Source organism: Benincasa hispida, chromosome 3 (assembly GCF_009727055.1).
Source record: "Benincasa hispida cultivar B227 chromosome 3, ASM972705v1, whole genome shotgun sequence".
In the NCBI taxonomy this organism is placed as follows: Eukaryota; Viridiplantae; Streptophyta; class Magnoliopsida; order Cucurbitales; family Cucurbitaceae; genus Benincasa; species Benincasa hispida.
The window spans coordinates 15,022,369-15,035,814 of NC_052351.1; the positions used below are offsets into that span (position 1 = coordinate 15,022,369).

General features: G+C 34.9%; 1 protein-coding gene across 1 annotated transcript; it reads left to right on the forward strand.

Annotated features, from left to right (window-relative positions):
- The first annotated feature begins 4,683 nt into the window (after positions 1–4,683).
- On the forward strand, positions 4,684–7,817 carry LOC120073962 (aspartyl protease family protein 1-like). The gene is made up of 10 exons (XM_039026888.1): positions 4,684–5,194; positions 5,312–5,450; positions 5,536–5,768; positions 5,991–6,215; positions 6,333–6,468; positions 6,552–6,625; positions 6,715–6,814; positions 6,963–7,029; positions 7,233–7,304; positions 7,394–7,817. The coding sequence occupies exons 1-10, from the start codon at positions 4,899–4,901 to the stop codon at positions 7,717–7,719; spliced, it is 1,668 nt and encodes a 555-aa protein (XP_038882816.1). The 5' UTR covers positions 4,684–4,898; the 3' UTR covers positions 7,720–7,817.
- The last annotated feature ends 5,629 nt before the right edge of the window (positions 7,818–13,446 follow it).

Below are 13,446 nucleotides of genomic sequence, written 5' to 3' on the forward strand. Positions count from 1 at the left end.
CTATAGGGTAATCATCATGATTTAAACCTATTATTAAACAAAACTCCTCTAGACCAAATTTGAAATATGTCCTTCTAGAATAAAGGCCAAGACATTTTGTTTCGTATTGTGCATTGTCTTCTAATCAGGTGTGATATGAGTTGGATGAGCACCCTTTTCATTTTCATATCTAAGAAGTGCCCAAAAGGACCTTCCCTAAATTGTTGGAGTGATAGCTCATCTAATTTTCCTATGTTGGATAGGACTTCTAAAGTTATGAAGGGGCTGACTTTTAATGGGTTTGTCCATTCACTTTCTGGAACAATTAATACCTTTTCCTGTTTATATAACAATATAAATATAAGAAAAAAGCAACCATAAATATATATAAATTTATATAATATCATTAGATTGTGGACCTTGAGCTTTTTTCTGGATGATGTTGATCCTTCTAATAATTTTCTCTTTCCTTTCTCCATTTATACTAAAAACAAACAACAACAATATTACTTTAGGAAAACATTATATTCATATCATTGATAGTAGCCTATTAGGGATATCACTCAAAGATGCTGTCATTGATATCCTTCTAATATTATATACTCTTAATGATACTATCAGTGATAGATATTATTAGTGCTATAGATCTATTAGTGATAGCAATAAAAGAGTATCACTAATAGTAGCTATAAAAATGTTAGCATAAATAAACAACCAGAAAATAATCACAATATGGGAAACAAAGATAAATCCATCAACTAACTATCAATATATTTTTATTACAATCAGCAGCAATAGAATCGAAATCACTACTGTCACTACTGCCAACAAAGTATCAACAAACTATCAACAAACAAATATCATTTAATATTAAAATAAAACCTAGTCACACTTATTTTAGCAAGAAGAATCGACAGTAATAAAATCGAACAACATATAATAAACAGTGCATGAAATATCTGAAGGATTTGATATTGAGAGTTTCATGAACGGGTTTAGATCGCTCCGATTTCACAGTGACCGAAATATAAACGACATACATTCAACACAAACAGTTATGCATATAAAACTCATTATCAGCATGCTCAGAATACAATAATTAACAAGGAAAAAGGTTCATACTAGATGAAGATTCTCTTCGTATGTCTGAACCTTAAGCAGCGGAAAACCTCCCACCGATCTACCAGCACCCGGTGAGTATGTCGACTGCAATAGCAAGATCAGACCGTACAAGAATAATGCAGCGGGATGACAGCATCACAAGAGAAACTCGAGTATCTTCGGCGTAAAAAACCCAAAGAGTGGGCTTTGGTGAGTTTGGTAGAGGATGGAGGAGAACACGTTGTGTAGACGATAAGCAAGTGGGAGATGAAACTCTGCTACGTATAGCGGAATTGCTTATCGTTTAGTAGAGCTACACGATTGTGTAGGAAAAACTGAACAATCGTTTAGGAAAAACGTATACGATCGTTTAGAGAACAAGTGAGGTAGACGATCATTTAGACGGGCAAGCTTCTATCGTATAGGCTCTTGCGATCGCTTTCACGGATTCTTTTGGGCGCGCGATAATACGAATGCACGATTAAATAAAATGAAAACGATTTTCATTGTTTTAATTCGCCGGTTACCATAACCATCGCAGGCTACTTCCCACGTCCGAACGTGGATAAATCCGTTAATTATCAAATAATTAATCAATTAATTTAATTAATAATATAATCATATTATTATTTATATCCTATAGTTTGATATCATATATCTACTATAGTATTTTCTCATCTACTTGATATAAATCATATTTATATCTAATTTCCTCTAAAATAATGTATCTCATACATTTAGCCAATTATATCATATATAATTAACCAGTCCAATTATATCATATATAATTGAACTTCCTCTTGTCAATTTGAACACTTTAAATTAATCCAAACACTGGTTCTTGATTTTATCCATGCTATCCAGGTGACCTAATGAACATATGGTTCGAAGCTCCAATGGTATGTGAATAACTGACTAAACTCTTTAGCCACGAGATCCACCATCCGTTAACTCTCAGTGATTCCACTAAAGACCAACAACTGAACTCTTCTTACCACAGATATATTTCTGTGTCCATCGGATATAACCAATCATGAGTACGATGATCTTTCACAGATGCTCGTAAGTACAACTGGGCCAATTTACCGTTTTGTCCCTATAGTTACATCTCACTCCTTAAGTACTACTGATTCCTCTAATGAACAATACAACATAATCTAACTATGTGTGAACACCTCTCGGACCAAGAGAATGTGTGTGGCGCCACATCGTTCAAGTCCCGGAATTAGCCCTTAAGGGAGCCATCTATCTACTTACCATTGCCTTGGGGAAGGAGTGAATTTCATCTTGTGTAGCTGAGTTCCCAGCTCCTATATCAGACGAATCCCCGAAAATAGTAGGTTTGAATAAGTGATCTGGCCACTCGCACCCATACAAATTAAAGGACCGCCCTCAATGGCAGAAGTTCCCAACTCACTCAGGATTGAGGTCATGTTACCTATGATCATCCTAGTGAAGTGAAGACTCTGTCATGAACGGTGTTATATAACGAGACGTTAACACTTCGTGGTCAGGTCTTATACAAACTCTTTGTATAGGACGCCACCGTTCACATGTCCCCAACACGAATGATCAGGATTAGACCATCTGCGACAAGTCACAACACTTGTCACAATTCCATAAAGCGGGCCGCGTCCGTAACGTTACCAGGATAAGGTTTCCCTCCTTTATCCATATACTATAGACCATTTTGGTTATCACTCAAGACATGATCTACTTGTATGTCACCACATACATGCTTGAGTCATACAGATAACAGAGATTTTATGTTTATTGGTTTGTGGTAAAGCAAATAAAACAAATAACCGAGCAAAACAACAAGATGTGAAGTAAATATCATATATTAACAATCACAAGTGTTCGTATATACTGTTTACAAACTACAAGACACGAGACTTTAGGTCATCAACCCCAACAATATCAACAACATATCAACAAATATTAGTAAATATTGTCACAGTGACCCATAATAAAACAGTGAATGAAATACCTAAAAAAATATGGAGAATGCATGTAGCACGAATTTGAAGGAAACCAATGAACTATTAACAAAATATCAACAACATATCAACAATATATCAACAAATATCAGCAAATATCATTTTGGGAAGAATCAAAATTATTACTATCAATGGAAGAAGAATGATGCCCTATGATTTCAAAGTTGCTATTAGTGATGAAGAGACGAAGAGACGAGGAAGAAGAGGCAAAGATACAAGGAAGAATAGACGAAGAAATGAAGAAAAAGAGACGTACCTTTTGAATTTTGGAGCAAAATCGAATGAAGGAGGAAGAATCGCACGGTCGGAGAGAAATCAAGGGAAGAAGAAGAACTGCTTACTGTCATTTGTCTTCCTCGATTTCAATGGATGGTAGGGCTTGAAAATGGGCTAGACCCGTGGAAGAAGGATGATTGTCGAAATAGGGTTTCTCTTTAAAATGGGCCAGACCGTGATGTCCATTTTCGTCTTTTTAGACTTCTTGGCCTAAATCTGCATTATAAAAACTCTATATTTGCAATTAGTTTTCACTTGTTATATAAACTCTAATATTTATTATATAATGTCTATCCATGCAAGCAACCCTTGTCTTATAATTGAATTTCTTTCACAATTTGAATAATTTTATCTAATTGGATGACATCTATATATTCACAAATTGTTATAATAATAATAATAAAAAAACTACCAATAAATCTATTAAGTAAACAATTATGTATTATTCTTAAAAATATTCAAATATTTATTTTATTTAATACATAATAATGTATAAATATTTTTCTTTAAATTTTATGGATATATAAATATATGAGATAATTTTATTTTCATCATAGAAATTAAATCATTATTAATCAACTTTAATTTATTCTTGGTTTTAAAATCTTCATTATTATTATTTTATAATATTTTTAGATTTATTTTTTAATTTTCATGTCAATTTTTAATTTTTTTTTTATCAATCTATCACATTAGTAGATTCAAAAGATTTGGTCCTTAATTTTATTTTAAGTATAAGCGATTAAAACATTTGCACAGGCTGGATTTATATTTGATTTTAAAATCTTGATTGTTATGCTACTATTAAACTTTCTAATCCATAAAAAAAACTGTATCATTAAGGTCCCGTTTGGTACCATTTTGTTTTTACAAATTAAGTTTAAAGATACTATTTCTACCTTCAAATTTCTTTTTTGTTATCTACTTTTCAAATGGTTTAAAAATCCAAGCCAAATTGTCAACAAGAATGTAACCCAAAATGACATAGTATTCATTCTATCAACTTTGAAGTCTAGGTTTGATGAGAGGGTCTCTTTCATGATTCACTTCTCTAACAAACTAGTTTTTATAAAAAAGTTTAAAGGCACCCGTACGAAAATCTCAAATAACTCCTTAAGAATTGAAATTTTCAATATGAATGACGTTTGGGCAGTTTTTAAGAATTATAAAACTTCCGGGCCACTTGTTTGATTTATAGGCTCTTGATGGACCATCTATCGTAAATTACAAAAAGAAAGAAAAAAAGTTTGTTTTTTTTTTTTTTAAAAAAAAAAGAGGAAAAAAAATATTCACATTAAAAAAAATATCCTTCCCGTCGTGAAGAGAAATGTTTGACTTCGGACAGCAAAGTCCACAATTTCATCTTCTTCTGAACTTCAACGCCCCTCTCTCTCTCTCTCTCTCATCTCATGTTCTTCCTCCTTGAATCCGTCAAACTTTCTTCTCCCTTCCGATTCTATTTATACTCTTAGTTCCGTTCATGTCTTCCTCACTTTCCCGGATTTCTCACCGGAACTTTTCTCAATACTCCAATCGGCGTCCATGGCCTGGACGTTCACTTCCGGCGCTCAAATGTTACTGGTTCTTTCTATTTTCCTTCTCGCCGGCGGCCTGAGAAGCGGTGACGCATCTTCGTTTAAGTTCAGCATCCACCATCGTTTTTCGGATTCGGTTAAGGGGATTCTTCACTCTGAAGGTTTACCGGAGAAACACACCCCTGGATATTATGCGACTATGGTCCACCGTGATCGATTTGTTCGTGGTCGGCGATTGGCTGATGATACGCAGCTGACGTTCGCTTATGGCAACGATACCTTCTTCATCCCCGAGTTGGGATTGTAATGCTTCTTATTCTCTCTTTTTCTGTTTATGAGTTTAGTTCTGATTTTTCTCTTTGTTGATTATCTTTGCTTAAATTGTTCTGTCTTGTTTCCTTTCCGTTTGGGGGTTTTCAGTTTGTACTACGCTAATGTTTCGGTCGGAACGCCGTCGTTAGATTTCTTTGTTGCGTTGGACACGGGAAGCGATTTGTTCTGGTTACCATGTGAATGCCGCAGTTGTTTTACTTATTTGAACACATCGGATGGGGGACAGGTATTTAAATCAACGTTGCAAATCTTGAAGTTGATGCTCTGGTTATAACAATTGGTTGATTCTTTATTTGTTTATCTTTCAACAGTTTATGCTGAATCATTATAGTCCAAGTGATTCAACAACGAGCTCAACTGTTCCCTGCAGCAGCTCTTTGTGCGAGCTTTCAAACCAATGCACTTCAAACCAAAATACATGTCCTTATGAAATTAATTACCTATCCGCTAATACCTCGTCGGTTGGGTACTTGGTAGAGGACGTATTGCACTTAGCCACTGATGATTCACTACTCAAACCCGTTGAGGCTAAGATTACTTTTGGGTGAGTTCTGCTGCATCAAATATTTGACTTTGTATGGAATAAGCAAATATTTTCGACTTTGTAACTTCTGTAATGACCTTCCAATTAAGATAGGATGAAACAACCAATTATATTTGACTTTGTATCTTAACCACTGCTGCAAAAGATGGGTATTTAATGATCTTATAGAGAGCATCTGCAATTTGTTGTGTTGTTGTCTCTAAATGTAATTCTTCATGGCAGGTGCGGCAAGGTCCAGACAGGTATATTTGCAAGAAGTGCAGCACCCAATGGTCTTATTGGGCTTGGCATGGAAAAGATATCAGTTCCAAGCTTCTTAGCAGACCAAGGGCTTACCTCAGATTCATTCTCCATGTGTTTCGGACTTGATAATTATGGGAGAATCGATTTTGGGGACACAGGCCCAGCAGGCCAAAAAGAAACACCCTTCAATTCCATGCTCCACTTGTAAGAACTTTTCACTACTTAGCCATATTCAATTTGTGTAAAAAGTAAAATCTCTGACCTTCATTTCTCTTGGAGAAATTTGTTTTTCTAACTAGATTGTCTCCTTCACTTTGGCAGTCAATCCTACAATGTTTCCTTCAATCAGATAATTGTGGGAGACAAAACCAACAATGTTCCATTTACTGCAATTTTCGACTCTGGTACCTCGTTTACGTACCTAACTGAACCAGCTTACTCTACTATTTCTGAGCAAGTAAGCTATCTGCAGTTTCTTCTGTTGGGAAATGTCATATGATTTCATGGGATTTCTGGTTTTTACGTAGAATTATTGTGCAGATGGATGCAGGGATGGACTTAAAGCGCTTTACATTTGATTCTAGTTTCCCATTTGAGTACTGCTACGAACTTCCGTAAGTACCTTGTGATATACATAATGAAACCAGTTATTCTCTTTCGATACACATTCCTGGATTTTGATTCATACCCGGATTATTTTCAGTTCAAATTCAAAAGACGTTCAACGTCCGTTGCTGAATTTTACAATGAAGGGTGGAGATGATTTTGTCCCCTTAGATCTGTTTATTGTTGTTCCTATTGATGTGAGTACTCTGAACATTTGAAGTAATTTTCAGATTTTAGATAAGAGAAGACTAGAGAGAGCTTTGGCTTTTATGGCTTATTATCTCACACGTTTCTGCAATCTTTTGAGCCTTTGTTGATCTGGGTTTGTCTTTCTTTGGGTTCCAGGATTCAGGTAGTAGTCGTGCTGCTTGTCTGGCCATTCTCAAAAGCACTGATATTGATCTAATTGGACGTGAGGCCTCCAAAACCTATTTTACATTTTTTTTTTTGGTTAAATTACAAATTTGGATCCCTATGATTTCAATAATTAGACTTTAGTTCTTATAGTTTGACAAAGCCTCGTAAATAGTTCTGATTTGATAAAATTCTCATCTTGACGTTGGAAGAAAGCGCTTATGATCTTGGGGACTTTCTTGTTTTTTCTTTTTCTTGCAGAAAACTTCATGACTGGTTATCGTATTATCTTCAATCGTGAGAAGATGGTGTTGGGCTGGAGTCTTTCAGATTGTGAGTATCATCACTTCATCGGAAAACTTTTCATCGTTTTTCTAGTTTCTTTTCGATGTCAGTGAATTAGATTGTTTTCTTAAATCCAGGTTACGACAATGGTGACGGCACTCCCTCCGGTGATACCCCTCCATCGGACTCTCCTCCCTCTGACTCTCCTCCGGCTGATTCCCCTCCAACCGACGACTCTCCTCCGGCTGATTCCCCTCCAACCGACGATTCTCCCCCATCCGAACACTCTCCCCCCTCCGAAGACTCTCCTCCGTCAGAAGACTCTCCCCCGTCCGAAGACTCTCCTCCGGCACCGTCTACCCCAGGAGGAAGGACTGGTTTGCCGAATTTTGGCGATGCAACGCGGTTGAACCCATTGGCCTCTGTATTTGTTGCTGTTCTTGCAATTTTGGCCGTTGTTTGAATTTGATTATTTTTCTCTGGGTTTCATTGGTTTTACTTCTGATTTATTTGGTGTATTTTATTTTGCTTTTCGTAAAATAATAATTTAAATTCGAAATAGTTTTATTGTTTCCTCTTATTTGGGATTTGTAAATCGATTTTTTTTAAATAATATTTTTTTTAATAAATAATGACAAAAATAGGGTTGGAGGAGAGTATTTTAAAAAATAGGTGTTTTGGGAAAGTATTGACAGATTTAGGGTAGTGAAATCGTGTACCCGGTACACGATTTCATGTGGCATACTCGTGTACCATTTAATCCAGTCAGCTGATGTGTCATCAGCTGACTGGTTGACCGGCAGTTCGCTTATAAATTTTTTTGGTTTAAAGTCTAAAAATTACTTTGGAATTGGGAAGCCCTTAGATTCTTATGATTTATGTTTGTATTACTTTGGAATTGGGAAGCCCGTAGATTCATATGATTTATGTTTGTATTATTTAGAATAATGAGTTTTAGAAGGTTTGCATAATTTACAAGCTTGAAATTTGTAAATATTTGAATGTACAAATCTTTGAGATGAGTTTTGAATCATTTTATACTTCTATTATTCCAAATTACTAGTTTAAGTAAAACACAAAATTATATTTGGCTTACAAAACTAAAATTCATAAATGAAAAATTTGTAATCCAAATGTTCTAATTTATTTGTTGGACAAACAATCCTAAAATTAGTATAACTCAACGGACATAAAATTTGTACTTTTGATTCTGTTGATGCCAAATTTGTATAATTTTTTTTAATTATTAAACTTAATTCTTTCATTATTAAACTTAATTATATATTTAATTTACAATGAAAACATCTTGCACTCATATTAAAAAAAATATCATGATATTAAATAATATTTACAATTAGTTCTTTTGAGATTTGCAATTTGAAAATGATACAATGTGGGATTTAAAAACGATTCCCCTGGCCCTCACTCCTCAAGAGGTTGTCTTCATGTCTCTCTAAATTAGATTCACCCCGTTGTCGTTGTCGTCTACGACGAATACGTCTTTGATCGGTGTCAGCAACATTGAGTCATCTTTGTTGAATAATACTTTCTACGTTCATCAATGTTTGCGGACACATTGAACCCAATTCTGGTAGGTTGTTCTGTATTAAATATTGTTGAACATCACCGATAAAATTATTCTGTAGAATAAAAAAAAAATTAAACAATATTCATATTATATATATGAAAAATGTCTAATTTGAAATCTCTTACCATGTAGTAATAGTAAGCACCGTCTGGTGAGAAAAATCGCCTTGTGATCGAATTGTACCAGGGAAAGTAGTCGTCTGATACAACTGACCCATCTGTTAATTCTCCCTGAGCACAACGATCATGTCGTTCATGCCAGTAGAATAAATACTCCACATGGATTTGACGTCAGTCTTGGTTGTGCTTACCTCTTAAATCGATTTGGTGTAGTTTTGGGAGTGTATAGGACAACGAAGATATCGTTTGTTGCATCCTGAACTGTCTCAGCACACGATCTGGATGATGCCACTCTACTATATGGAAGCATATAAAAGGGCTAACAGTCAAACAGATGTCTTCATCATCATGACAATATTTAGGTAAGGATGACCAAATCTGTGCGTATGACGTCCAAATAACCTGACAAAATAATAATAATAATAAATATAATATATAAATTAATAATAATAATAATAATAAGTATATATATAAATTTTTTAAATATTCATTTATATACATATTTATTACTTGGATGGGCGTCAGCATGTCGAATGTTTTTCTATACACAAGCAACATATTTGCTGACTGTTCAGAGGCAGCTATTACACCACTCTATCTAAAATTATAAAAAATACAATTAATTTATATTCTTACATAAAATGGTAACGAAATAAATATAAAAATAAAATAATACCCGACACTAAGTGACCGATGATCTGGGACCTGTAGTTGGACTTGTGGTGCTACAATTGGAAATCGATTATAAGCCCACACTTGTAATAGTATCAGTGGCCCCGCTATTTCCAACGCTTGTGCATTGGAAGCCCGACAAAGTTCTCTGTACAACCATGCAAGACATGCACCACCCCACAAGTACGTACTAGCGTGCTCGAAATTAGACAATAATGGGAGGAACATGAGATGCACCAGAGTATTTGACTTGTCGGCAAATAAAAATCCTCCAATAAGCTGCAGGATGTATGCTCGTACGTATCTACGTACACTGATGTCGTCAGCATCGGGAGGTAATTCGGGAAACTGGGACGCCAACCAAGGGAATCTTGATCCCTTCAGATCGTCTGGCAGAACGCCTAAGAGCTCTTCATAGACGTTCTTCCAGTCATACTGTAGTGAGACTGTCAATGGTTGCCCGTCCACTCTTAACCCAAATTGTACGGTAACATCCTGCAGCGTAATAGTGCATTCCCCACAGGGCAGGTGAAATGTGTGGGTCTCTGGTCTCCAGCGCTCAACTAGAGCAGTAATCAAGTGCCAATCAAGCTGGATGAAACCAATCTGTGCAACCCCAAGAAAACCCGCCTCCTGAACGTATGGAATAATGCAAGGATAAAATGGGATAGTACTTTGTGCAATCGCCTCCCTCCTCCGACAACTAAACACTATAGTGGATGATACTTATGCCAGTTTGTACTTCGAAAGTTTGACTTTCCCTGTCAATGGATGTCACCGTATGTACCGATGCTTGTTTTTCCCACCTCTTCAGTTTCTTTAGGGCATATTCTGTATATATATCCTCACGATCGAGTGCTTCACTGATTTCTTGTCTCCGGCATTCAAAATACAATATTGTGCGATAGAATGTTAGCCTAACCAAAGAAGTAATGGGTAACATTCTAGTACCTTTAAAAATGCCGTTCATGCATTTAGCTGTGTTGCTGGTCATCTACCCATAGCGGTACCCACCGTCATATGACTGTGTCCATTTTTCTAAGTCAATGTCTGAAAAAAAATTCAAGACATTTAGGGTGTAATTGTTTCAATTCTTTCATGCACCGAATGAACTTACGCCTTTCGTGTTGATTTCCGGCCTTAAACACCAAATTTTTTAATTGCTTCGATTTGTATTTTGTATTAAAATTACTAGCAACATGACGAAGACAATATCGGTGGTACGCTCTAGGTTCACTCCAACCAATTTCTTCATTATTAGTTGCAGCAAGAATGCCTTTATGTCTGTCAGAAATCAAGCAAATACCCTCTCTTTGGGTAATATATTCACGCAATGTCCACAAAAACCATGACCAACTGGATGAATTCTCAACAGATAAGGCTGTCAATAATTTTTCCTTATACTTTTGGTATAGATGAGTTCCATCAATCTGGATTAATGGCCTACAATGGTTGAACCCTTCTCTTGCAGGACCAAAAGACCATAGAACTCGTTCAAAAATAGTCGTACCTGACACATCAGAGGGAAGAGAAAACCAGTCTGTTCGTGTTCCTGCACTAAGCCAATACGAAAGCTCCGAATATGATTTCTCCCAGTCGCCAAACACAACACTTTTCTCCTGGCTTACCACACCCATCTATAATTGACATTATAGCCATATTGTCTTTTAATGGCTTCTTGAAGTAGGGCCACGGGTACTCAAGGATCAGCTCTAACCAAATTCTGAATTTCGATACTCATGAAATTTGAATCCAACTATGAATGATCCTGTGTCAACTCTGAAAACAAACATGAGTGTTCTCTTTGAAGTTTTGTGATTTCGAACATCCCATGAGTTTTGCGTCGACATGCCCGTAGCCTCCAAGCGCACCTGTTACTCCAGGATTTACATTTAACATACCAAAAGTCCCGATTTGATTCCACTATGATAATTTCGTAGTGTTCCGTCACACAATATTTTTTTACAACAAGCTGTAAATCTTCTTTGGTATTAAATAACATTCCCTTCTGTATTAAACTATAGTTATCTACTCCTACATTCCTTTCTTCCAAAGTAGACCCTAGTTCAAACGTTGAATTTTTCATTTCCCAATCTATTTGGTTGAACATTTCCGACAGTACCAACTCAAGATCTTGTTCACCACTACCGTCGTTTCCAAATAATTCATCCACTTCAACGTTGATGTCACTATCTCCATCATTTCTAGGTTCAAGAATTACTAAATCTTCAGGATGCATCGACATATTTATTATATTTTTTTCAACTGTTATAGTTGACAAAAAAATATATTAATATGCCAACCCAACAAACTCTAATTTCTAAGTTTTCTAAGTTTAAATCAATCATATATAAACTAAATCATACATAAGCTATACATATACGATTTCTAAGTTTAAATCAATCCAAACAAATAAAAAAATGTATGATCAGCCCAAAAACATACATAAACTAAATCATACATAAACTAATCATACATAAGCTAAATCATATATAAACTAAATAATACATAAACTAAATTATACACAAACTATATATAAACTAAATCATACACAAACTATATATAAACTAAATCATACACAAAACTATACAACATAAACTATATAATACACTATACATAAACTATACATAAATTATACATACATAAACTATAACTATTTATACATACATAAACTATACATACATAAACTATAACTATTTATACATACATAAACTATACATACATAAACTATAACTATTTATACATACATAAACTATACATACATAAACTATAACTATTTATACATACATAAACTATACATACATAAACTATAACTATTTATACATACATAAACTATACAAAAATGTTGGAATATACCAAGCAAAATTCAGCCCAAAAATATGCAAAAACATACATATAAATATAGATCAGTCCAACTAGAGAAAGAAATATACCAAGCAAAATTCGGCAGCAAAAAATGTAGGAAAATCGAGCAACACGACCGCTAGATTTGGTAAAGATCAAATGGAGGACTGAAAGTCGAGCAAAATCAAAATTTTGGAAGATTTCGGTGAAATAGAGGCTTCGGTGAGGAAAATCAACGATGGTTTCGATGGTTTCGGTGAGGAAAAACGGCGGTAGGGAATAAGAATGGTCGTTTCGGTGAGGAAGAAGAAGGGTTGGGTGTGGGTTTTAATGCGAGGGAATCGTGTACCCGATACACGACTTAGGGTAATCGTGTACCCAGTACACGATTTCCTCAGTCAAACCTGCATGACTGCCATGCCAGACTAGGCGTACCAGGTGGCCAGGTAATCGTGTACTCGGTACACGATTTAGGTGTAATCGTATACCCGGTACACGATTTAAACATCTATTTTTGGGAATACTTTTCCCCAACCCTATTTTTATCATTATTTATTAAAAAAACATTATTTTAAAAAAAATCTTGTAAATCAATGTTATTAAAATTACTGTTAAAAAACACTCCCTGTCGTTATTAAATCTTTGTATTTTGGATGTCATGTCATAAATTTAAACTATATAATCTTAATAAATTTTAAAATTATTTTTTTAAGTTAATTTGTATTGAAATGGGTTCATCAATGATTAAGCTATATTATAGTAAGTCACAAACATGTCTGGATTTTGAATCATGAAATAGCCTCTTTTTTTCTCTTTTTTTCCCCACTAGTAGAGAAACACCTGCATATGCACGTGATATCTTATAATCTTTATTGAGAAACTTTTAAAATATGGGAGATTTTCAAAAATAGAAAAAAAAAAATTTTTGCACAAAATAATCAGATTTATTCTTCTTTGATAGAGGCTG